Consider the following 26,552-nt stretch of genomic DNA (forward strand, 5'->3'; position numbering starts at 1 on the left):
GCAGTATGGGGTTTTTTTCTGTTATTAAGTGTAAAAAATTTGGTAATATGTATGTTCATGTGAAAACTTAATAAAATAAACTTCCTATCAATTTTTAGATTTACTTCCTGTTTTCCAGGGATATAGTTCTCAAATTACTTCAGTATGAAGCATCAACTAATGTGGCAGATAATAAAGGTTATTTTCCTATTCACTTGGCTGCTTGGAGAGGAGATGTAGACATTGTGAAGATTCTTATTCATCATGGACCATCACACTCCAGAGTGAATGAACAGGTGAAGTGATAAAAAATATTTTTGTACAAATCAGAAAAGAGCAGCACATGCTCTTTAGGTCTGACAGATTAAAAAAATTAATAAATCTATTCTCCATTGTTCCAGTAATTTCTTCTCCAAGACTGTTAAAATCTTCCAGTATAACTATACCTGGTACCTCTCTTCTGGGTGGACACTGACCTAAAGGATATTAGATTTTAAAAATATGAAAAAGCCCTTCTGCTTGTTTCTGAAAAATCATATGAAGCCATACTTTAACTCTGCATCTCATATATATTGATCTAAAGTTGCATAAGTTCCATGTCTTTGTAACTTAATTAAATACTGAATTACTGACAAACTTTGAGATAAAATTAGTATTCTTGGTATGTTGTGATTGTACTGTAAGTGACCTGATATGCAGAGATAAATGACAAACCAGATGGACTGCATGTATGCATGTGCAGCACAAGGACACATACTAGCAAAAAATGATTTACAGTGGGTAAGAGCAAGATAAATATGTTGTCTTTGGTTGTCAAACATATGGCACACCTTCTGTTTTCATTCTGTATAAACTTATATGGTCCATTTGTAGGGTTAGTATTTAGAAAGAAAGGCGTCGATTAAAATCTGACACTGTCTACAGTCAGATGAACTGATGAGGACTGGAAGTAGGCTGTGAATTATGAGTGGTAACCATAAGCTGTTGAATTTGCCAGAGTAATCAGGAAGTTATTGGAATATAAAGGTGGGAGTTAGCTCCAGATTCAGATCTAAATTCTACATTGTCTGTATATGCACTGTTTTATTCCACAGAGATCGAGTCAGTGTAATCAGAGGAGCCAGGAAGGTTATTTAGGTAACCAAAAGTAAGGCAGGATTTATTTACACAACTGCAGAAAACCAGTACCTTCTAAAGCCCTGCAGTAACAGACACCCACATGGGTAAGGCGTGAAAATGCTCAGAATTACCATATCCTTGTGGAGGGGCTCCAGGAGGGTACCCTAAAGCATCTCAAATGCCAAAGTACAATCTAACAAATGAATTGCACCCTCAGTGTCTACTGAAGTGGGGCTGGAAAGCGACCTGTGAGAATATAAGAAATGCTGGATCTAAACTGCAAACACTTAGCCAGTGTGAGATGCCATTCCTTGAATAATTGATTTGATACTCGAGGTTGTACACTTAGCCACTGGAATCCATACAATAACTGTGATATGAGCATCAAGTGTTTGTGCGGGAAATACAGGAAACCAAAGTAATAAAATACTACCATGTCACAGCCTTCTGGGAAAGCCTGTAATACCCTGGTTCATCCAAGGAAAGATACAAAAATCAAAACTTGACATTCTGTAGTTTCCGTTTCAGATTAGGAGTTTCTCAGGGTCTCTTACTCCCATCAGCTGTTGCACATAGGTTGAAACCTGTTGAAATGTGGGACCACTTTTTGCCAAGAAGAAGGTTTTTTTGTTTTTGTTTTTGTTTTCTTCAGCAACATTTATAGCATGCTATCCATTTGCTTGAAGAGATTCCTTGTGTTCTGCTGACAGAAAACTGGAAAGTATGCAAGAACTTCAGAAAGTGGGTTAGTGAAAAAGATATTTCAGTAAGATCACAAAGAGAAATGTAAATTAAAACCTGCTTCTTCCCAATCCACATACACATCCAAACTTCTAGAATATTTTGATTAGGTGTGACATCCAGTCTCTCTGTTTTGATTGCCTGACCAATTAAGCAGGGATGCATCTGATTCTATACCCTCCTGGCTCAAAACAGGTCTTGTGGATAGATCTCCTGCTTTTATTTCATTTTTACCCAAACACTTTATAATGGAACAATCCTCACAAGGAATGTTGGACCTTAAGACTCTTAAGTGAGACTTGATCATATTAGACTTTGAAGTTAAGCTCATACATACACAGTTCTGACCTTGTACATCCCCCTGTGTTCCCCTCTAGAGAGTGGCCAGTATTATTTGGTGGAATTCTTAGTTGGCACCAACTTTCCTGTGCTAATTTTACTATACACAGGAGACAACTATCCATATTATGAAATTAAAAATATGCCATATTGATATGAAGCCATCTCCACCCATATATCTTCAGATAACACCAGAGTAGCATCCTCACCCTAATACCTATTGCACATTCTGAGTCTGTAGGTTTGTGAGGCTTACACTTATTTGCTGATATGCTGTAAAAGGCAAGTGGCTTCTTATAGCTCTCACAGTTTCTCTCAGCTCTAAGGAGCTGAAGCTACTGTTTACAAGAAATCCTCTGGTATTTTTCTTCCTTTTTTTCTTCTGAAATTTGAGGAGAAGAATAGACATTTTTCCTGACATTTTAAAATCACAGTAAATAACATAATTAAGTAATTTTTTTTTCTGGTTGTTTTTTTGATAAGGATCACATTAAGAATGTATGTGCTTTCAGTTTAAGAAAATATTTTTTTTCATTGTTTAAAAATCGTAAGTAATTTGTAATACATCTTTGATTTTAATTTAATTTTTTAAAATTCTGTGTAAAAGAAATATTTCTAAAAATGTAAGTGAAAATAATGAACAGCATAACAAAGAAGTAAATGAGAAGCTTTTGATGCGTGAATATGTATTAAATGAATTAATGGATTTAGTATAATATACTGTGAATTAATTTGTGAATTAATAATTTAAAATACAGTTAACTAGTATCATAAGATCATATCCAGCCATATCCAGCATCTAAATCTCTGAATGCCCCCTACTGTTCCTATTACATAAAAGTGAAAAAAACCACAAACAGTTAAATGAAATTTTATGGGGCTGAAATGTACAGTGGCAACTCCACACACAGAAAACGTACAGCCTAACAATTGTGAGAAAATAATTCTATCACCATTTAATGCACGTGTATTAAACGTGTGGGATGTGTGTTTTAAATTCCAAAATAGGGTGAAAATAAAAAACGTGCAGGTTTTTAAACTTCATCGATGAAAGCTTGAAAATATGTAAATTATAAATTGAATGAAGATCAAGTACGTAGTGAGAGATCAAGATCTGTTAGTAAATTAATACCAAATACAGTAAAATGTATGCTGTTATCAGACTGCTTAAATGTTTATTTACATAAAGACACCGAGGTAGCAGAAGCATTTCTTATGTCAACTCTCATCATAAAATCACACAATAGATAAGAAATCCTAGTCTAATAAAAATAAGTAATAGCCATATATAGGTTAACATATAGTGTTTGGTATTGGTGCAGGAAATCACATGCAAAAAAGGTGGAAGACAAGGAATAAATATCAAGTTCAAAGTATATATTTAACATATTTACAAAACATGAATAGCAAAACATTTACAGGAAAGGCATGTGAACACTTCTGAAATTTCGTGGTGACGTTCTCTGTTTTGTGATTCTTCCTGTTTTTCTTGATACATATAACATGTCTTTTCCCTTACATTTATATATTATATATACTGTAGAATTTTTCTGTGCATCAAATGTAATTTTCATAAAAGCCATTTACATTTCCTTAGTTCCATTTGACAAGGAAAACAGTTCAAGATGCATTCACAATATGTAAATACCTAACATCTAACGTATTTACTGTCTTTCCAAATCATTAAAATGAAGTGCAGGCATTACATGCTTCTCTCAGTGACACCTGAGGGACTTTCAGAAGTACAATTCAGTTCCATAGTAGCCTGCAAAAACAATAATATTCATGTTCTGCATTTGATGTTCCTCCCTCCTTAAATTAGACATTATGTGGATGAATTTCTGAATATCCCTTGCAACTTTCATTATATCCTTTTTAGAAGAAAAAATATGCAGAGAAAATATTTTTTTAAGGCAATTGCAGCAATAGTATTGAAGAAAACATTTATTACAAGTATTCAGCTAAATTACAGAACTGCTTTTTATTTTGTTCCCACACAAGTAAGGATGAATTTCAATAGGAATTCAGTGTATTTGATTCACACTGGGTAATTTGCAGCAGAATTTGTCCCAATAACTTCAACAAAAAATGCCTTTAAAAAAAAAATACTATCAAAATCAAAATCCAAGAATTTTCAAAATTATGGGACAACGGCATAAGTTATTTGTTGTCATATTGTTCCTATATGATAAATATATTAATTAGCATATGTTCATAGAATCACAGATCTGTCATAAGGGACCTTCCAAGACCATTTATTTCAACCCCTCTGCAATGGACTGGGATATCTTGTACTAGATCAGTTTGTTCATAGTCCTGCTGAACATGACCTTGGATGCTTCCAGTAATGGAGCATCCACAGTTTCTCTGGGCAGCCTACTCCAAAGTCTCACCACCCTCATCATAAAGGATGTCTTCCTTATATCTAGTCTAAATCTACCATCTTTCATTTTAAAAGCATCATCCCTAAAGTCTCCATCTATCTTACGAGGCCCTTTCTATACTGAAAGGCTGCAATAAGGTCTCCCTGGAGTTTTCTCGTCTCCATGCTGAACAACCCCAACTTTCTCAGTCATTCTAGCAGAGGTGTTCCGAGCCTCTTGTAATTTTCATGACCCTGTCATTTTCATGACATGCAACAGATCCATGTCTGTCTTGTACTGGGGAACCCAAAGCTGGATGCAGTGCTCCAGACGTAGTCTCACAAGAGCAGAACAGAGGGGAAGTATCACTTCCCTCAACCTGATTATCAGGCATGTATCCAATTTTTCATCTTCACGTCCTTCTCTGCAGAGCTGCTCCTAGTAATTTCATTACTGAGTCTGTACTGGTATTGGGGGTTACCCCTACCTAGGTGCTGGACCTTGCACTTGGCCTTATTGAACTTCTTGAGCTTCACATTTCTCAAGGTCCCTCTGGATGGCATCCCTTGCAATATCAACTGCCCCACTCAGCTTGCTGTCATCCACCAGCTACCTGAGGGAGCATTCCACCCAACTGTGTCATTGGTGGTGATGTTAAATAGTTGGACCCAGTACATACCATATGGGGACATTTGTTACTGGAACATTCATTAGAGATTAGAATACAGAGGCTTCAACTCTGCTGAGAAGGAAAAAAGGCAAATGGAGCAAGGTAGCATGCAGTAAAGAAAAGAATTAATCAGGAATGGTAGGTCTTAAAAAAAACCAAACAACAAAGTTAGAGAAACACACCAATGATACAATATACAACTTCTTTTAAATCCCTAGTGAGTATGAATACTCAAGTTTCTAAGTTTTTGAATGTAGGCAAAGTTGTGAATAATATTTAATCTATGTACAATTACAGTTGTAGCAGAACAAGAAAGGAAAATATTTAGTGTTGTCTTAGATACTTTGCTTTTTAAATTAGTTCTGAAAACTTATCTGGAGATATTAAGGATACCTAAATTCTAATGCTTGGCTTTGAGTTTCAGAGAGTACTTGATAAGGAAATTTACAGGCTTTTTATTTCTTTAATTACTTTCAAATTAGACAGCTTCATTGATGATGTGTGGTAGGAAGGATGTCATTGGCTATTTTTCAGATGTGGTTAGCAATTTTTCCACATAAACTTTAAAATTTAGTGCACCATGTAAGAAACCATTCCCTTGGTCAAGCAGAATGGACACTAAAGTCGTGTTGTTTCCAAGAGCTCTTCTCATTCTTAGCTGTGTTTAGGGTTTCTGTTGTAACTTTGTTTGGGTTTTGCCCTAGACATCCAGAAAAGCACTTTAAACACCGTGACATGCTACTCACTGAGTCAATCATCAGTCAGGCAAAGTTCCTTTTCTTTTTTTTTTTTGTTTTTGGTGTGATTAACTCTTACACTGGTGGAACTTAGGAAAATGTCTTCCTGGTTTTAGTAGGTGAAGTAAAATGATCTTGAGATCATTCTCTGTCTTGCATATATTGTTGTATTCAGTTACTTGACATTGGGATTATGTGACATAGAAATGGCTCAGTGATTTAGGAAGTCTCCCTTTTCAAGTTCATTGTAAAAATGCTTAGATAGTAAAGGAGTTGAGCATTCTTTGCAAAGGTCTGAAAAATCACAGTTTGATAGTTATTACTGCTTGTAGACTACTTGCATGGACTTCAGTTTAGCTTTAAACTACACACCTATGCACTAGAAGTCCTAAATATACCCACTGTTTAATAGTGGCTTTACAAAGACCTGTATAATATTCATGAGAGTCATTCATTCTCTTGATGTTTCCTGTACCTCTGAACTGTCGGAGTGCCAAGCTACAGTAATTGCCTCTGTAACATTTTTGCTAATGTGTCCTCTAATCAGTAGACCTTAAGAGAGGGTCTAGATTTTTTGTGGCGTGCCTTCTCAGTCTCTAAATGATGTAGTACAGTGCAGTACTGACCAGGTGTAATGACTGAAAGCACAAGTCAGTTTGCAGCAACAGAAGTCTGAGTTCCAGCTGTATGTGGAAGAGAAAAGATGCAGAGTCAAGCTAGGAAGTGCCAGGCCCATGCCCATGAAGAGAGCCATGTAACAAATAATGAAGAAGAAAATTCCAAAAGGTTAAAAGCTGAATCCTAAGGTGACCTCCTTATTTCTGAAAGATGTCAGTTAAGCCCTATGAATAATTACTTGTTTAAAATATTATAAATTATTAATATTAGGGGCATCAGTTTCATACTATTTTTGCATAATACTGGTCTTATCTTCTAGATCTTCTCATTTCTAGATCTTTTTCTTGACCTGTCTTGGTCTATCTTGCAGTTTCTAACCTACCGAATCTCAAATTTCTAAAAGCATTCTAGTCTGTTTCTTCAGCACTAGGTGGATAATTCAGCCATTGGATATCAGATCTAATCACACAGTGGTAACCTGCATGTAGACATTTCTTTTCATAGCAGGTTAAATGCTCACAGCAATCAGTGTCAGCACATAAGCTTTCTGTTCTTCAGAAACAACAATTTACATTTGGGATTGAAAAGGTACTAAATAAGGCTAAATTATTATTAATTTCTTCAAGAGTAATTTTTTATTTTTCTTGTCTTTCAAATATTTCTTTGAAAATATAAGTTATTTTAGGAATATTATGATAAACATTACTTTAAAATCAATAGAGTTGCACTTGGGGGGTTAGCTTTGTCTGAACAAAAGGCAAATCAGAACTAACAGTAACTTTGGTGCCAAACAAATCACATAACTTCACCTCTTAAAATATTATCATATGCTTTGTTTTGTTTGGGGATTTTTGTTTTGTTTCTTTGGTTTTATACATACTCTATGTCTTATATAAACAAAGTTATTAAGGAAGAATTTTGTAACACTGAGTGAAACATCCACGTAAATCTTTCCATGAGGAAAATAGTGTTTCTTTCACTCGAGGAAATTAGTCTCCTACATATTAGGGATCTCTTTGGGAATGTTGAACCAAATATGTCTATCTGACAGGCATTCCCTCCTTTCCTAAATTTGAAGATGTTAGGCTCAGAGAAAACCTATTTAAAAACTCTGTCCTCTTTCCTCAGTAAAACCTCTTGCTTCCAAGGTGATTTATTTTTTGTAAGTAGTACTGAATTGTTGAAGCGCATAAATTCGGAGGACAGTTAAACAAGTTGTAAATCTCTCTTTAGAAGTTAAAAATCATTCTGTCTTCTATACCTGAGCTGAGTTGATTAATTTGCATTTCAAAAAGAGATGGATGTTGTATTAAGTTTTAATTAGGTAGTACCTCCCAGCTCTGATTAACACAATATACACAATGGCTGTTCAGACTACATGTGTGTAGGCAATTGAATTATCAGGGGCACTTCTGCTATGAGGAGAGGCTGAGGGAGCTGGGATTGTTCATCCTGAAGAAGAGAAGACTCCTGGGGGACCTTACATCTGTATTTCAATACCTGAAGGGAACCTACAGGAAATCTGGAAAGGGACTTTTCATAAGAGTATCCAGCAACAGATTGAGGGGAAATGGTTTCAACTGAAGGAGGATAGGTTTAGGCTGGATCTTAGGAAGAAGTTCTTCAGTACGAGGGTAATGAGGCTCTGGAACAGACTGCCCAGAGGAGCTGTGGATGTTCCTTCCCTGGAGCTGTTCAAGGCCAGGCTGAGTGAGACTTCGGGCAATGTTGCCTTGTTGAGAGTCATCCCTGCCCATGGCAGGAAGGTTGGAGTAGATGATCTCTAAGGTCCCTTCCAACCTAAGTCATTCTATGATTCTACAACTGAATTTTAATTTCCAGGTTGGATTCCTTATTTTATTTCAGTGATACCTATTTTTTTTTTTTTTAATTTTAAATCAGTTTGGTTTGTCATTAATTTACATGCAGCTTTAACTTGGAAACTACAAAGAAAAAAGACCCATAAAAAAATGCTCAGCAATGTTCCTTTGAAAATAATAACATTTTTTTCAGATTTATTGGTGAGTTTATGCACCATGGGTTGTAACAATATACTTTTCTGTAGTAGGGTGTATTCACCCTTTCTTGAAAATGTAGCTGGGTATTCTTTATTTAGAGGGAGCAAATTTCAGCTAGCTGCCAAGCAGCAGTGATTTGGACTGGTTTGTCTCTATTTTTCTATATCTGTGACTGAAATTTAGGCCAGTGGCCGCATTTTGTGAAAAAAAGGCTGTAGCCAATTTAATTTTCATGTCTCTTTGGAAAGTTAATCAGCACACTTTAAAACTACAGTATGAGACTGTTGGTGTAAATTTCCAGATACTTTATATAATATCCAGAAATACTTGGAAAAAAATTGAAACATAAGCAGATATTGATAAATATAATTGTTTGTTAGATGTATAGTAAATGTAGTTTTTGCTATTTACTTCACAGAATGTGAATATAGTTATAGATCTAATTTTTTTTGCAACTATTTCCACTGGATATGTAAACGCAGTATCTGTAGGTAGAAATTGCCATAATTGGCCATTTTATGTGCAATTATCTGATTTTCATACTAAATTGTGGTAATGGTACACAAAATCAGATCATCTGATTCATGTTCATCTATGCAGTTCCATCCATGAAGTAATGAAAATTAAAAAAAATAAATTTTAATAGACTAGGTGATTTGTGAGCATACCACTGTATGTTAAAAAATTGCTTTGTCCAGTCCTGTGTAAAGGACCCCTTAGAAGTCAATGGAGCAGAAAAAACATATCACAGATAATTGATAGATCACTGCAGACATGTAGTATTGTCATAGTATATATTTCAAACTGAATTTAGGTCCATGTAATAAAGACCATGTGGTGGTCTGAATAATGCATGACTCAAATACATCCTAGCCATCAAGCCATGTCTGCCAATGGAAACTTCTCACTTTCTGGCTGTCTCTTCTTACATTCCAGCTTCTGTCTTGCAGAAAACACATCCCAGTCTCTGGGATCTTGTGTGGTGTTGCAGACACCTGAAGAGTTAATAATCTGCAACATTAATTCATCTAAATGTATTGATCTGTCTCTTCTGTCTCCCAGCTTGATCTGAGTCATTTTAAATTACAAAATGAGATGAAAAAGACAGCAATGTTAAACTCAGATTTAAGGTTTTGATTATGGAATTAAAAACACTCTTATGAAAAGGAAAGAAAAAAGAAAAGAAAAAGAAAAAAGTTTTACCCCTTTCCATATCTTTAGATATGTAGCATGACTTTCTTAGCTAACTCTTGAGTAAGAGGCCTCTGATTCTCTCATAGTTTCTGTCTTTCAGAAGACAAATCTTTTTTACCTTTTTTTTTTTTTTTTTTTTCAATTCTCTATCCTCAGAACTTTCTTGAGTTGTGAGAAATACAGCCTATGGATTCAGATGTATCTTGTCCCCTTTCTTTAGAATTATATTTCTACACTTCTCTAGTATCTTTTCTGAATTTACACTTTTCTTTCTTTGTTTCTTTGTTTCTTTGTTTGTTTGTTTGTTTGTTTGTTTGTTTCTTTCTTTCTTTCTTTCTTTCTTTCTTTCTTTCTTTCTTTCTTTCTTTCGCTCTCTCTTTCTTTCACTCTCTCTTTCGCTCTCTCTTTCTCTCTTTCTTTCTTTCTCTCTTTCTTTCTTTCTTTCTTTCTTTCTTTCTTTCTTTCTTTCTTTCTTTCTTTCTTTCTTTCTTTCTTTCTTTCTTTCTTTCTTTCTTTCTTTCTTTTCTTTTTTTCTTTCTTTCTTTTCTTTTTTTCTTTCTTTCTTTTCTTTTTTTCTTTCTTTCTTTTCTTTTTTTCTTTCTTTTCCTTCTTTCTTTCTTTTCCTTCTTTCTTTCTTTTCTTTCTTTCTATGGCACATATTGGGCTTTCCCCTTTTACTACCTTTTCAAAACTGTCACGAAATTTTATAAATCATATATCAGAAGAGGTGGTCAATGTACATACTTTAAAACATATAATGTCTGTTTAAGTATTCATAAAGAGTATGTAAGATATATTAATAATATAGATGGCATGTAGAATTCAGAGAGCTCTACAGATTATTTTCTTCCACTTTGCCTGAAGTTATTTGTCTGTTTGGGATTTGCAAATATGCAGGCAGGACTGAAAGAAAACAGTTAAAGATACTACTTAAGCTCAATATTTACTTATTATTAAGATTATTAAATGGTGTTTGGGGAAAGACCTGGGGGGCACTGATTTATAAAGCAAAAACTTACTCAGTCCACAGCACCCCAATACCCAGATGCCTTAAAATGCACACACACATCTGCCTGCAGAGCCCTGAGCTGAATAGCTGCTTAGGTGATAAGCTAAGAGTTTCTATTATCTACAGCTGCTATTTTGCCTTCTTCCAAGTTTTATTTGTTGCCCTTGTGTCTGATACATTGTCATTCCAAAGTTTTTCTCTGTCATTTCAGTATTCTAATAACAAAGTACTGTGATTTAAAACCACTTATACTGTGACGAGAAGCTTAGATAAAAAGCATTTCCCAGAGGAGGACTCAAGTATGATTTCAGGAACAGTTGAATCAAGAACAGTTACATATTTTGGTGTATCATGAATGACAAGATTTTGGGGGGCATATTGTTAAAAATGGATTGAGAACAACATGGACACATAGCCATCTGATCTGCTTGAGAGTCATGAAGCTGAAATATTAATGTATTGTAAAATTTTGGTGGAGTAATTCTGGAGCGTTCAACATAAATTACCATACATTTAATCGCAAACTCTGCCCGTGTAGTGATCTCACGGAGTCAGCTTATAGAAGCCAAGTAGTTCTATTGTGTGATTAAACATGAATTTCTGAAGGTTTTGTTTTGTTTTTAACAGAACAATGAAAATGAAACAGCACTGCATTGTGCAGCTCAATACGGTCATTCAGAAGTAGTCGCTGTTCTATTAGAAGAGCTCACAGACCCTACAATAAGGAACAACAAACTAGAAACACCACTGGATCTGGCAGCACTTTATGGACGTCTGCGTGTTGTAAAAATGATCATCAAAGCCTATCCAAACCTGATGAACTGTAATACAAGAAAACACACTCCTTTGCATCTTGCTGCACGTAATGGCCACAAAGCTGTTGTACAGGTGCTTCTGGAGGCTGGAATGGATGTCAGCTGCCAAGTTAGTGTGTCACTTCTTCTCTTCTTCCTTTCTGCCTTTCTTCCTTTCCTTTATCATTACAATATGATTCAAATTAATAACTTCTTACATTTTTTCTATTAAAATCACTTGCATTTACTTAATTAGTAAAGCTGCAAGAGGATATACAATACAGATTTCTTTTTCCACCTAAATGCGTTCAAACGGATTAACTCAAGAAAGATACATATCTTCAAAGCTGAGTCTGTATTTTTATGTTCTCTCAAGACAGATACACACAAATTATATCAGCCATTCATGCAGTTGAATATATATATTGTGGTTTTTTTACAACATTGGCTTTAATGACACTAAGCTGACTTGCTAAAGCTATGGCACTTAATGCTCATAGCAGTCTGAAGCAATGCTTGACTGACAACTCATTCTAAACCTAGTTACTGAAAAATAATGATTTTGATTATTCTCCTTTTCTAAATACTTGTTGTATAAATCTGAAAGAAATTCTATAGCAATATATTCTTTCAGCTAATGGCTCCAAGCTGTTAGCTGTTTGTTACATCTAGTTCCATGCACAATAAATTATTATAATGGTGTAAAAGGGGTAACATTAAATAAAAGAGACATAGATGAGAACAGATACAAATTACAGCAGCAGTAAATTTTATGTCTAAGTCTTTGTAGTGGTGTCAAAGCTTTATACCTACAGAGAAATTGATTCTGTTACTTGTGAAGTATTGCCTCAGTCTTAGTGATTTCTCTTAATTTAATTGACAGCAGTTTGAGTTTAAAGTTTATTTATCTTCAGATTTAAAGTAGCGTTCTTGCTGTCTTAAGTATATATCCTATGCTTTGAATTGAGATTGTCTCAGCTTCACATCTGTTTTCAGACAAACCAACCAACCATAGTTACACTTACTTTAGAGCCACATCCAGAGAATCTTTTATCTATCAGTAATTTAGTAAATCATCTGGACTCTTCCTAAAAATTGACTAAGTTTCATAAAATTTTTAAGCTTACTGTGCATTTAATCAAACACCTTTGTACACATAATTCCCTTTTGTACAAAAAGATTGCACCAGAATTCTATGAACTTTTTATATTTCTGGATTCTTCCATCAAGGTCATATTCTTCAACATTTTAGGAGAATAAGGGGAAATGGGAATGAAAAGTTAGATTAAAAACCCCAACAAAGCAAACCAGGAAATATTTACATGTTTCAAGATTAAATATAGATATACTCAAATGACTTCAAAATATAAAATTCGGTGTAGTATCTTTTGATGTAGCAGCAGTAGTTGCTTCAAACTATTTCAAACATAATCTTTTTTTTTTTTTTTCGTGTGGCTTGCTTACAGTTGCCTAACACTATGCTTCCAATTTAATTTGATTTTGATTTTCTTTACTAGAAACTGATACATACAAGCAGCTCTTCTTTTTCAGTTGTCCTTTACTATTACTGTATCTTCAGTAATTAAGAGAAGTTTAATGCTAAAGCAACACAAAATGGAAGCCTCAAATATGTTACTGAATGTATAATTTCTATCTGTAGCAAATGAACGAGGAAAAAATCAGAAAGAAACTGAAGTGATGTCTGAATTGATGTTTAAGAAATAGAATAATTGAAGAAAAACATTCTCTGTCATGGCAACTTAAAAACTGATGCTTATATTAGAGCTGAATATCACACAATACTTTTATGAAGTGTGTTTTTCCTCTTATGTAATCCAGATAATTTTAGCACTGCTGTGAAATCTCCTAAGCCATTTCTATCTATAGTTATGCCAAAAGTTTTTCACTAGTCTTTAAAAATAGAGGGGCTGCAAATTGTGTACCATCTTCTTTTAAGAAACGAGAGATTTTTTTAGTAATGGTTATCTGTTTGCCATCTGCACTATATTTATAGGACTTCTTTTCTTTTCTTTTTTTTTTTTTTAATTCTATTTTTTTGAAGTAGTTTATATTCTTGTTTTTCTTAGTTATTCTTAGGCAGGGGAAATTTTATTTTTTCTTTTTTGCACTGAGTACTTTTGCTTCTTCTGTGTTTGTCCTACTTGCCATAAGGAAATATTGCTTCTTTATTTTCTCACTGGTGTAGATATTCTCCATCAGTATGTTCCTTTTCATTCAGCATCTTAGCATATTGCAAAGTTGGCTCTGTACACACCGTTAACATTAATTCTAAACCTCTGAAAAATTATTTGTTGACAATTACTGGCAGTTTATTAAACTGAGCAGAGCATACAGTATCTGCCTGTGACTTAAAATTGAACTTATCTCTTTTAATATTAATTAAATCGCTCTGTGTCAGTGACTGGGAAAGAACAATATGCAAAGTGTATAGTCCCATGTGGTAAATAAAATTGTATGCGCTCATACACATTAAATAAATTCAGCTTATCAGCAGTACAGAGCTCTCAGAATATTGAGAGACAATTATAGAAGTAGCCTATTCTCTATCATTCTATAACTGTAAATATTTATTTGTTTAAATGGGAAGTTTACTTTAGCCATGTTATCTTTCTCTTCTGTACTCTCTGAGCACTTTTGATCATAGCAAATATTTAGATTAATAATAGAATTTAATTTTTGATTGAATTAATCACACATTTCATTCATTTCCCAGGTCTACCCAATATCCTTCAATCTGAAATTATTTAGAAGTGGGCAATACAAATCTGCTTCATCTCTTTAAGCTTTGAAGTTTTCATTTAAATTGAAACATATGAAACATACACAGGTTTTGGGTGAGTGATAGATTTTGGGCCCTCAGTAAAATAAGATACTGCGCAGTTCAGTGTATTTCATGTAAACAGTAATTTCATAATTTTAAATACCTTAAAAACTTGGCCCCTTCTGCTTATCCAACTTTTTATCTATCCCTGTTTGCCTTCCCTGTCTGTTCCAATAATGGTGGCAATTTACATTGCTTATCACTGTAGTTCCTGTGCAAAGAGCTATGCCCCTTCCTTTTTGCTGTCATTATGTATGGAGGATGTTCTGTGAATCAATTTGCAAAGCTACCATTCTGTCTTTCAGACTACATCTGAAATCCATATCAAAACTATAGTAAACTGCCTATGAATAAGGACCTGACAAGTGACCTGATTACTAAGGTCTTCCATAATTACATGGTAAAAAAAAAATCTCTAATTGGTAGAACCCTTGATGCTTTTCTGTGAGCCTGCAAATTGTACACCAAGTTGGTTTGTGTATCCCAGTGTTCCTACTGACAGTATCCTTCTATCCTTGCTTGCTTTGTGTGTCCAGCTGTGACATTGTACTTGTATTTAGCTGTAAGCTACTTGGTGCTGGGACTGCTTTATTATAGTTCTCTATATCTGACATACAGAAAACCTATGCCAGACAATCAATATATAATCCATTGATGCATACTTAGGCAGACTTTAGCCCACTATGTTTATGAAAATTTTTTTGCATTAAATATTGCAATGGAAGCATTTCCAAATATAATGTTAGTGTTCACTTTGCCAGGAAAATATTATCGGAAGCAATGAAAGCTTAAGGAAGTAAAGCAGTGATTATTGTCTATAATCTTAAGTTTGTTTGCTGTAGTATAGACAACAAAAGTATATGAGTGCCTAGGTACACCACTAAGTGCATAGGTGCATCATTGCAAATGAAAAAGATATACCTCAAAACTCTAGCACATCTTAAATAATGTATAGTCCTCCTAATTTGTATAACATCCTCTATTGCACCGGAAAAAAAACCCCAAAACCATCATTATTTTTGTCTTCAAGTAGTAGTCCCCATGTACATTTGCGGATAGATATGTATCTACTTAGCCCATCATCTGAGTTTGTTTTTGGCCTTGTTCATCCTGAGGCTCAGCATCTTCCCTATGTTAAAATGGGATTCAGTAACTGAAGTCTGGTAACAAGGACATTTCTGCCTTCTGGACAGTTTTTGGGTCGAGGGATCTGATTCACTCATTAGTTATTTACTATTACCATGAAATCCTGCCTAGAGCTTTTAAGATTTACGTCAGCATTCATCTTTGATATCTCATGCAGAATTACACATCTGCATCTTACAAGCATGCTTTCTATCTCCATATTCCCAGACTGATTTTTCTTTCAGTTTTGTGTCAATAGTTCCCCTCTTGCTCAGGAAATCATCTATAGAGTGGACGGATCAGTCCACTGTTTATATGGTGTGCCTTTCAAGCTCCTCTGTCAAACAGACTGTAATGTCAGACCTTATTGTCTGATAGCTTGGAGATGTTAGACAAAAGCCACCCCAGAATTCAGGGCAATGTAGATCACCTGTAAAGCATTTCAAGTAGAATAGGTCAAGATGCAAGGAAGTACAAAATTTTTAAAATGGCATTTGGCTTTTGATTCCTTTAACAACATTATGAATTACATATGTAGGTGACTTAAGTCTCTACTCTCTTTATGCATAGAAGAGCTTAGCTTCATTGTTACAGAGTTATCTTCTGGATCTGAAGTTGGCCCCAGATAGATTTGCCTCAGCCATCTACAGAAATTTCTTCTCATATTAGTTTTCTTTCCATTTGTTATGAGTTGTATGCTTCCCACCAAGGAAAATATTACCAGTCTTTCCTCCATTGGGGAATTTTGATCACTTGAAAGGACTGCTGCCAGTTCTGACAAATCTTTTCTGCCTCGTAATGAAGGAGACTGAGAATAGAACCTCTTCCTTGTCTTCAAAGCTGCTGATTCAGCATGCCAGAAAATTAACCTTTCTTGGTCTCAGATCTCGCCACAGTAATGGATTATAGATACCTATTGTCATTGAAGTTTGTCCATTTTTTTTTCCCATTAAAAAGGTTCTTTACTAATATTTGTACAGAATGATCTTTACAATTTTAATCAAGGTGCAGCTTGTTCCCATCTCTGCAGCTAATTCTAAGAAGGACTAAAATTTAGTGCTGATGCCTTCTATAGTATTTGAATTTCTGAGGATTTCATTGCTGGTGTACACAACACTATTATCCCTACCAGAATCACAGGATGGTTGAGGTTGGAAGGAAACTGTGGAGGTCAACTGGCCTAACCCCTTGCTCAAGCACAGTCACCTAGAACAGGGTTCCCAGCACCATGTCCAGACAATTTTTACATGTCTCCAAGGACTGAGACTCTACAACCTTCATGGGCAACTTGTACCAGGACTCAGTCACCTGCACAGTAAAAATGTTTCCTTAGTTTCAGACAGAGCCTTCCGTGTTTCAGGTTTTCCCCATTACCTCTTCTGTCACTGGACTCCAACAAGCCTCTATTAGTCTTCTTTACACCATCCCTTCAGCTATTTTTATACACATTGATGAGATCCCCCACAAGACTTCTTATCTAGGCTAAACAGTCCCCGGTCTCTCAGCATTTCCTCACAGGAGAGATGCTTCCATCTCTTAGTCTTCTTAGTAACTTGCTCCTGTAGCTCTGAATTTCTATTGTACTGAGGAGCCCGGAACTGCATAGAGTACTCCAGGTGTGTCCTCATCAGGTGTGAAGAAAAGGGAAGGTTACCTCCCTCTACAGCAGTCAGTGATCAATTTTGATGGAGCCCCTGTTTTGGTGTTCTTCTCTGGCAAGTTATCATGCCAAACTTATCCCCATTGTGGCTTTTTAATTTCACCATCTGTCTTTCCAATGTCAAATATTTTAGAAATGAAAGTTGTACTTCACATCCTTGATGACAGGGAACTCTATGTTAATAGTAGAAAGATTGCTTATGTCAAGTTTTTTCCAGTAATCAGACCTATAGCTACCAGTTACTTTTCTGGCAACTGTTTTCATTTCCAGAAATTTCTGAGCTGCACCTTAAGCTCTGTGTGTAGCTTAGTGGTTTCCCTATATCACTGCAAAGTTTTCCAGTTGTTAAAGTCAGTTGCATTTACTGAAAAACTCTTGAAGATACTATTTGAATAAAGGATCTCCAAGTCAATCTGAATATTTAGTTTTCTTGCTCAGAATAAGTCTGTGAGTGTTTATCTGGATTGCTTCTAAAAACTGAAAGATTAGTAATTGTTTTGAGACATGTATTTCGTGTGTATATTCACTTATTACTCTTATTACTGATTGCCTTCTCATCTCTGTTACACTGTTAGTATACCTGATGGGATGGATGTAAATAACAGTGGGCACACTCTATTTTGCACATCCATGTGCTAAGTTTGGAGAAAGATAAAGAGTGTTCCTGTTACAGACATAACGAAGAGTTTTCAGGCTCAATTGGTAGGACATATGTACACTTACTGTGTGCTCACATGCCATCTCATTACCTCTGATTATTCCTAAATATCCTCTCACTGTATCACTGTAACACTGGCGCATTCTGATACAGATAATAAATAATGAATCACTATTTTATTTCAGAGTTAATTTTGGGGGGTGTTTTTTAAGTCTTTCCACCATAGCAAGCATGACAATGGTGCTTTTAAATAAAGCTTAGAAAAAATTAATTCAAGAAGCAAAACCTTTAGCATTTGCCTACAAAAAAACCTCAAACCTCAGTACACAATCTAATTTACTATTCAAAAAAATAAATGAGCCAGAGATTCTGTGAGATCTAGTTGTGTTTAGCTAGTACTAATGCTATTGTATGGAATGGTATTCTGTTAAAATTTTTCACTGTCAGCAGTATAAAATACTAAGAAAAGTAGCTTGTTAAGAGAGATAGTTTTTTAGTACTGTAAATTTTATTTTAGCAAAAGTCCATTCAGAAATAATTTTGTGCCAGAGAAATCTGCAAAATCAGGTTCACAGCACCTAGGGTAGAATTTAATCATCTATACTAAGATATCTACTGCTGTTGGAGGTGCCCTAGGGTATCCAAGACATCTGTATGAGGCAGATATGATGCAAATGACATGTTAGCATGAACTGGAACATCAGCTGGAAATCAGGTGGGATATCCTAGGGCATCTCTCACAGTGTGACTGAGTTGACCTTCTAGGGTGTGATCCAGTTTCAGATTAAAACAGCTCAGGAAGTGTAGATGTCTACATGTAAACTGGCTGAGTCTGCTGAAAAGCTGTGTTCTACTGGTGGTATCAACTACATTTTCACGGCCTATAATAGGGCTTTAGAAATTTTACACAAATGTAGGCTTGCTACTTAGGGCTTCTATTACATCCTTACTATATTTTCTTATATAGTTATTACTTTTTTAGTAGAACTCACAGCATTTAAAATCCTGGATAATAGTTACGGAAGTATTTCTTCTTGCCCATTCAGATTTCTTTATATGCAGATAAAATAGAGGGGAAAAGTAAATACTTCTGTTCTAAATATACTCCTTTTGAAATTATTCATATGTGTTTTAATCTGCATTTTAAATGTCACAATTTTTTTTTCTAGACAGAAAAAGGGAGCGCTCTGCATGAAGCAGCCCTGTTTGGAAAGGTGGAGGTAGTACGCATTTTGCTTGAAACAGGTAAATCTAACTTACAGGAAACACTGACCAAATATCCTTAGTAATCCTAATCTCATGTATGCCTCCTCAAATTTTAGTTAAACAAATTACTGTTATCTTTCTCAGCTTCTGCAAATCTAGTCACGTGTACCTTTTCTTTAAAGCAGCGTTCTTTTAGAATAAGAAAATTACTATACACAGAGAACAAAAGAAATATTTTCACTAAGACTCAGATGTTCTGCATATGACTCAGTGTATGCCTCGGTATTCTGAGAACAAAATGGCTGCATAAAATTTTGTTATTCATTCTAAAAGACAGCCATGAGTGTTCTTTGAAATACAGGCCAGAAGACTCATGTTTAAATTTATTTCCTTCAGTTAGCTATTGCTAACAAACACACCACCCTGCTTGATCCTTCATTTCCTGGATAAGCTTTGAGTGCCTGTGAAGAAAGGGGAAAGCACTGTGTCTCCAAGAATTGCAGCTGTCTGGAAAGGACAGGAGAACAGGGATATAGAGTCCCAGCAAATTCGTCTTCCACATCATAAGAGTCAGAATTGTTGCAGGTAAATTACTAATCTATTACTAATCTATATATACAAGTGTCTTCTCAAATAAATGTGAAGACCAGTGAAAATTAAAATATCTAGAAATTACTTCTCTGAGATACGTGCACTTTTGCTACACTGAAGGATCTCAATTATCAGTGCTTGTGGGGTTATATTGCAAAAGAAGGCAAGTATGTCATCTTCTCATCTGAATTTCAGCAAATGTGTACCCGATCTGAAATCTGTTTTCAGAAATAAGATCCTTCCAAGATACTTGTTTGTATGAGTAAGGAGGCAGAAAGGCATAACCAACTGCTCTCAAGAAGGCAGGGCCTTTTTATATTAATTTCTTTCTCTACTTCTGCTTCAAAAAAGACTCAGAGGATGTTATAAGTAGCTACAGCAAAGGAAACTAAGAAATAACTTCAAGATTCTACCATGGGGCAAAATTTTCTGAAGTAGCCTCTACAAAACAAGGTGGAGAGTCATGAAGTATCCTGTACAAATTCTTGGACACCTAACCAGAATCAGCCTACAACTTATTTATGGTTACAATTACGGTGTGAGCCAGCCAATAAGTATGTCAACAGTCTGCATAGTCTGTGAGGAAACACTCTGGCTATTAACACAGCCCTTATACTGCATATGGGTATTCCAGTCTACTTGGAACATGAATAGTGACATGATTGAAATTCATATAAGTAACTCTTACTGTTAATAACTTCCAGTGTTGCTCCCAAAACACATAGTGGTACTATGGACTAGAAAATTCCCAATCAATCAGAGCAGTCTGGGGAGAATTAGAATCCAGGAATGTAGGAAAAAACTTCAGAAAATTTTTGATCTTGTAGAATTCTATTTTCAGGGTGGCTGTTTCTTGGGAACAGTCTGATGAAATAATCCCAAGTTGTGTTTAAGAGGCTTACTTTATATCCACATGAGTTATAGAAAGATAAAAACAATCCATGTCAGCAATTTTAGGCTACTCAAGTTTTAAACAGAAATGGGTACTGTATTTCAACTGCTATACAGGTGTTAATCTGCTACTTGCATTTTCAATTTGCCAGGTAATTGAGTCTGATATACTGCATTTGTCATCAGAAGTGCTTGGGGTTAAAAATTCCACCAGATCATCTTCTTTTTCAGGAATTGATACCAACATAAAGGACAGTCTGGGTAGAACGGTTTTAGATATTCTTAAAGAACATCCATCTCAGCAGTCACTCCAAATTGCAGCTCTACTTCAAGGTAAGTCATACCCAGCCATACATTTGTTAGAGATGATAGAGAATAGCACAGAGTAATATTAAGGTAGATTGTAATACCTACTTTTTAAAAGATGTCATTATACAGAGGTCTAGTCACTTAAGTTAACAGAGACAAAATTCTCATTTTCTAGATACACAAAGATAAATGTCTGAATATCTGAAGTTCAGAGTAAATCCTTCCTTTTTTACTGACAATAGACATTAGCTTATTGTGTCACAGTTACTCTTTGTATGTTCTTCATTACAGAATAACATACTGTAATATTGCCCTGCAGTTCCATGAAACTGTGATGGCAAACCAAATTTGAAGTGCTTGATTTGTTTATGAATAACAACTATGACTGAAATATGATGAAAAATTTTCAAAACATTTAATTACAATTTTCTCATTTTCCTTTAATTAAAACAAACAAACAAACAAAAACATCAACAGACCAGCAATAACTCTCATCATTACAGCAGAAATAACATAATTTTGTTTTACATATGTTTGTTCTCATTCCTCATCTTACTTTCATGGTGTAGTACCAATGGAACTCCATTGTTGACTTCCATTTTTGTACTCTAGAAGATGGAAGTAAAGTGATGAAACATGAGCTAGTACAAAACTCATGGTTCAGCGTTATTCCTTCTCTTCTATGGAATTTTTTGCCTGAATTTTTGATTAGTCTTTATTAACTGTTTCACAGAGGGGTTCCCTGCAGGTATCATTGTTGCATCTCTGCCTGTATTAATTATTCTTGTCTTTAAATAAACAATTTTAATAAGTTCAGTGTTGGTTCTACATAAGAATGAGCTTATGCTTCAGTATTTCATAAGAATGTTTCCTAGAGAAAAAAGGTCATGTGGCCATACTGTGTCCTTCAGGTTTTCTTTTCTAAGTAACTTCCAAACTTTTTAGGCAGCTTCATTAAAGTTTTGCAGTGAGATAATGGACTGAAAATACAGAGCTCATATAAGTATAATGAAAATTTTGCATGCTGGGGGATACCTATTCTCTTTAGTAGTGGATTCATATTATAACTGAACTGAATTAGCAGCTTGCCTTGAGGACTTCCTCTTTCCCTCCTTCCTATCTTCTTTTTCTCTTCCTCCCATCCCTCCTTTCCTCCTCCCCTGCTTCCAGCTACACAATCCCCTTCTCTATTTCCTGCATACAGGAGATTGCAAAGTAATATGATTCTGTTCATGAACCAATAATATATAAAATATATAATTTAGTAAAGTGCTTTATTTAATAGCATGTAACAAACCCCCCCACTATTATAACTGTAAATATATGTATATATGTGTCTGTTTTAATGAACTTAACATCCTGTGGGATTCAGATCCCATGAGTTAGCTGTGTCCCAGGTAACTGGCAAAATGTGCATTAAAAAAGTGGGAATATGTGAGTGAGCAAAGTATGACTTCCCCCTATCAGCATAAGAGAGTTCCTAAATTGCTTCAGACTGTGTGGTGAAACTTCAGCCTTTATGTCCTCAGTGAGCTGCAGCATGAACTTGTACTTCCTTAAAAAAACAAAGTAAAAAGCCAAAAAATCAAAACCAAAAAATGTGGGGTTGCCCTCATTACTTCAGAAGTTTATGGAAGCAGTCATACTAACTCCATTCAGCTGGTACTAAAACGTAGCAGTAGCCTGGTGTGAACAAGACCTCCAGAATTTAAGAATTGTGGACAGAAGTTTCTATTGGTGTTCTCCCCTTTTAAAAGACTGTTTAAAAAACTGGATTTTAGAGATTATAGGTTAAAAAGAAACAGAACTTTTTGCCAGTAAGTCTTTTTAAGTGATCCTAGTGTTTCTGTAATCTTTACATCTTTTCTCACTAAAAAACAGTGATTGGAGTTTATGCAAAAATACTGTTTTTGTGTTTGCACAGTCTGATGTCTTCGAAGATTTTGCCACATTATCTGAAAGAAGAAAAATAAAAAAACATTTCACTTTAAAAAGCAATGTATAAAAAGCTGAGTAAAGTATACACCACCTGAGCCTTTTTTTTTGGGTTTTTTTGTTTTTTTACTGCCTGTTAATTATAGATGGAATTACTAGAAATGACAGTTTGAGTCTTTGTCACTCATACATTTCCCATCATTTTCTGTCTTGCTCAGGTCTCAGCTGCACTGAACTTAATTAAAGAGACATACTACAGTTTAGATTCTTTGTGTGCTAATGAAGAAATAGCTGTTCAGGCATTATTTACCAAAGGAGGAGAATTAAAATACTGTGCCAAGTAAGGACTGTCTGCTTGATGTGTTTCATGGATGTAATGAAACAACAGCATTCAGTGCTGAAGCAGTTAACAGTATTGGCACGTAGGGCTTTATAATTAGGCATTGAAGATAAAAGGGATGTTGCCAAGGCTAGTAGGCCTAAAATTAAACGAACCAGCTGTGTTTTAGTTTTAATACATGTGAATATGACACAGGTGCATGCTATACCATCTTTCAAATCTTTCTCCACAGCCCACTATGCTCTCTATTAGCATCTTGCTCTTTTACTATTTCTGGAAGCAGAATTCTTATTACGGGGAAAAAAAAAAAAAAAAAAAAAAAAAGAGAGAGAGATAGTAGATAACCAGATGAGAAATTACATGAGCCCTGGGAAGGCACAATAAGCTCTGCTGCATACATGATTGAGAAAGCTGTTTTCTCTCTCTTTTGCTGAAGCTGCTTAAGTACTAACATTGTTGGTACATGTTACCGAATTATTCATAATGGAAAATACATAAGCAGCTGCAGAACCAGGATGCCTTCTCCCCTCTGCTTAAATAGCTTTGGTGTCATTAGCACAGTCTTTCTTTTGTGTATTCTCACTCCCTCTTTCTCTCCCTCTTTTTCTGTGGACAAGTAGATCTTCCATTCTCTTCCAGCCTCTCTGGAAGGATAGAATAGGTTTCCAGTCGAGGATTTCATTACAGTTGTGTGGGATGAAAAGAACTGGGATCTCACTCCTCCTGTTGTTTTTTTGTTTGATTTTTGTTTGTTTTCTTCCTGTTTGTTTTGTTTTTGATTGGTTGGTTTGGCTTTTTGGTGGTTTTATTTGTTTGCATTTTTTTGTTTTGTTTTTTTCCTGGGCATATCTCAATTCTTTCTATAGGCTATTCTGCAAAAGCTTTAGAGTATTAATTATGGTTATGAATAAGTTTAACTGCTGTTGTTTTGGGGACTGAAAGTTTAGCTCCACCCTCACCTATCTCAAAATCACAGGAGGACTTGAGTGCTTGTTTCTGTTTATCTCCCCTAAAAAAACATACAAAAGTCTCTTTAAGTGTCTGTAACACATCTGTTGATTTCAAGTTTTTCTGGGATTTGAATCATTCAGAATTGTCCTCTGAAATTCTGGATACTAAATTCAGCCCAGCCTCCACCTCAGCTCAGTAACAATAACCAGCCCTGTTTCTGTAACAGCTGCTGCTGTTTTGTGTAGATGAGGAATTGGGTAGTGAAGCCACAGGTGGGCTCAAATCACCCTTTCCCAGGTGAGCTGTTTTGGGAGGGGATTTTAGAGAGTTCATAGGCAGGACTCAGTAGAGCTGCAGGCTCATCAGCCAGATGCTGGGAGAGCTGAGGGAGTTGTGAAGATTATGGCCCTTCAGGAATACCATGTAAGTATCCCCCTATGGGGACATGGTGTGTTTTCTAAACCTCCTCTGAGGTCAAAGCTTCCTCTGATCTAGTTATTTGGAGAGTTTTCTGTTTGAAAAAAGGAGTGTTGAGTTTTTTGTTCTAATAAATTTTGATTTTTTTAGAGTTTAAAAAATTTTTTGGGTTTGTTACTGCTGGGAGAACTCTATGAAAATCCATGGCATGACCAAAGAAGGCTTTCAAAACAAAAGTAATGGAACTTGTACTTCCTTAAAAAAACAAAGTAAAACAGAAGCCAAAAATCAAAACCAAAAAATGTGGGGTTGCCCTCATTAAAAAGAAAAGTATAAAGTATAAGAGTGTAAAGTTCTCTCAAGGATAATGTAGTGATTGCTCTAAAAGCTAAGGTTTATTTAAAAAAGCAAAAATCTTGACCTTCTTGCCTTGCTGAGGATTTAGAACCTTGAGAAGCTGAAATTAAAGCTAGCTCTAGAGCCTGAGTTTTTACTGCCTCTGGAAGTTTAAAAGCAACTTCAGCTGAACTGGCCCACGCTCTCTTCATGGCTGATGTTTCTGGCTCAGGGAAGAGGCTGTTGTTTCCCTGCTGAGGTGTCAACACTTTCCCTCCTGCTTGGCTTTGGCTTAACCAGTGTTACAGAAGCTGAGTACCTTGAACTCTTCAGTGCTTGTTACCTTCTTAGGTTCATACTTCTACTGATCTTATTTTTGCTAGCTATGTTGTTCCTTTTCTTAGGAAATTTCTTATGTCATTCCTTACTTTCTTGTGCATGTGTCCCTACTTAGATTGAGTGGGGATATGTAAAAATCAGGTAAATATAGAAAAGAATGCTACTAATTGGGCAGTATTTTGGAGATTCTCAGTATTAATCTTCACTGAACTGTAATCTGCTATTTAAGTCACCAGAAGTAAAATGCTGCGTTCTTCCCAAAGCAGTATGGCAAGGAAACATCTCTGAAGGGTCTGTTAGCTGTGTGTCCTTCACTCCTTACCTGCTAGTCATGTCAGCTATCTTTGAAAAATGGAAGAGAATGACAGTAAGCTGGTGAAGGAAGCTTTATGAGTCTTACTGATGGTATTCCAAATATCCTGTTGGAATGAGTGACAGCTTTTCTCTGAACCCTGTGAGACCACAGCTGGGGAAGCTCTTCTGGTCATTCAGTATTATAATTAATTCCAAACAAAGCCAAGCTTAATTACCTTTCTTTTTTTGAGGAAAGTGATCGAATCAGAGCTGTCTCTCAAATACACCATAGTCAGAGCAGGTGATGGTAAAAGGATCGTCTCTTTCAATTTGTATCCAAATTTCTAACCAGCTGTGGGGGATCAGAATTAAATTCACCAGTTGCTGGTGAAAGCATCCACACTGCTTGTGCATACTTTGACTCTTGACGTGGATCACTTGTTTTGTGTCTCTTTCTTTGATGATAGTATGGGTAAGTGTCCATTTACCTATAAGCCTCTCACAATTAATTTCATGTTTTATTTGTCACATACATATCCAGTAGAATTTTCAGTAGTATAAAACCAAGCTAGGACCAAGTTTGCCTTAAGTCCACAGTTTCATGGGATACAGTCTTACAAGGCTGGCACACTGTTGGCCCGTTCTAAACCTTTATACCATACCTTGCACTGAGCCTTTTGTAGAAATCTTCTGGAAGGAACTCTACAGCTTTTAAAGTAAGTATTTGGGACACTTACTTTGAACTTAAACTTTCCTCTTCAGAAGTAGCCTTCAGCAGCTAAGTACACTGGTCTGAAAGTGGAGTCTGACAAAGAGTGAAAATAGAGTATTGTTTTAAAACCACAGTCTTATATGAATTTTGTCATGCCTCTGGTTTTCTCATGGTCTCTTACAGCTCACCTTTGCTCTTCTGCTTTCAGCACTACACAAAAAAGAGTGTCCATACAAAGAAATGTATGACAGATTATCCAAGAGACCATTGCCAGCCATCAAACTTTATATGACATTTTCAAATCATACATTCTTTTAAAAACAAAACAAAAAAGCCACCCAAACAACCTAAAAAGAATTCTGAAA

The 26,552-nt window shown here is 35.5% G+C and overlaps 1 protein-coding gene across 4 annotated transcripts in view; it reads left to right on the forward strand.

Annotated features, from left to right (window-relative positions):
- ANKS1B (ankyrin repeat and sterile alpha motif domain containing 1B) overlaps window positions 1-26,552 on the forward strand; it is a 414,385-nt gene that overhangs the window by 52,655 nt on the left and 335,178 nt on the right. For all 4 annotated transcript variants that reach the window (XM_071764199.1, XM_071764208.1, XM_071764216.1 and 1 more), the window contains exons 3-6: window positions 119-275; window positions 11,415-11,711; window positions 19,036-19,111; window positions 20,786-20,887. In XM_071764199.1, the coding sequence (XP_071620300.1) occupies window positions 119-275; window positions 11,415-11,711; window positions 19,036-19,111; window positions 20,786-20,887 (632 nt within the window). The remainder of the gene's footprint in view (window positions 1-118; window positions 276-11,414; window positions 11,712-19,035; window positions 19,112-20,785; window positions 20,888-26,552) is intronic.

This window comes from Heliangelus exortis, chromosome 1 (assembly GCF_036169615.1).
Source record: "Heliangelus exortis chromosome 1, bHelExo1.hap1, whole genome shotgun sequence".
Lineage (NCBI taxonomy): Eukaryota > Metazoa > Chordata > Aves > Apodiformes > Trochilidae > Heliangelus > Heliangelus exortis.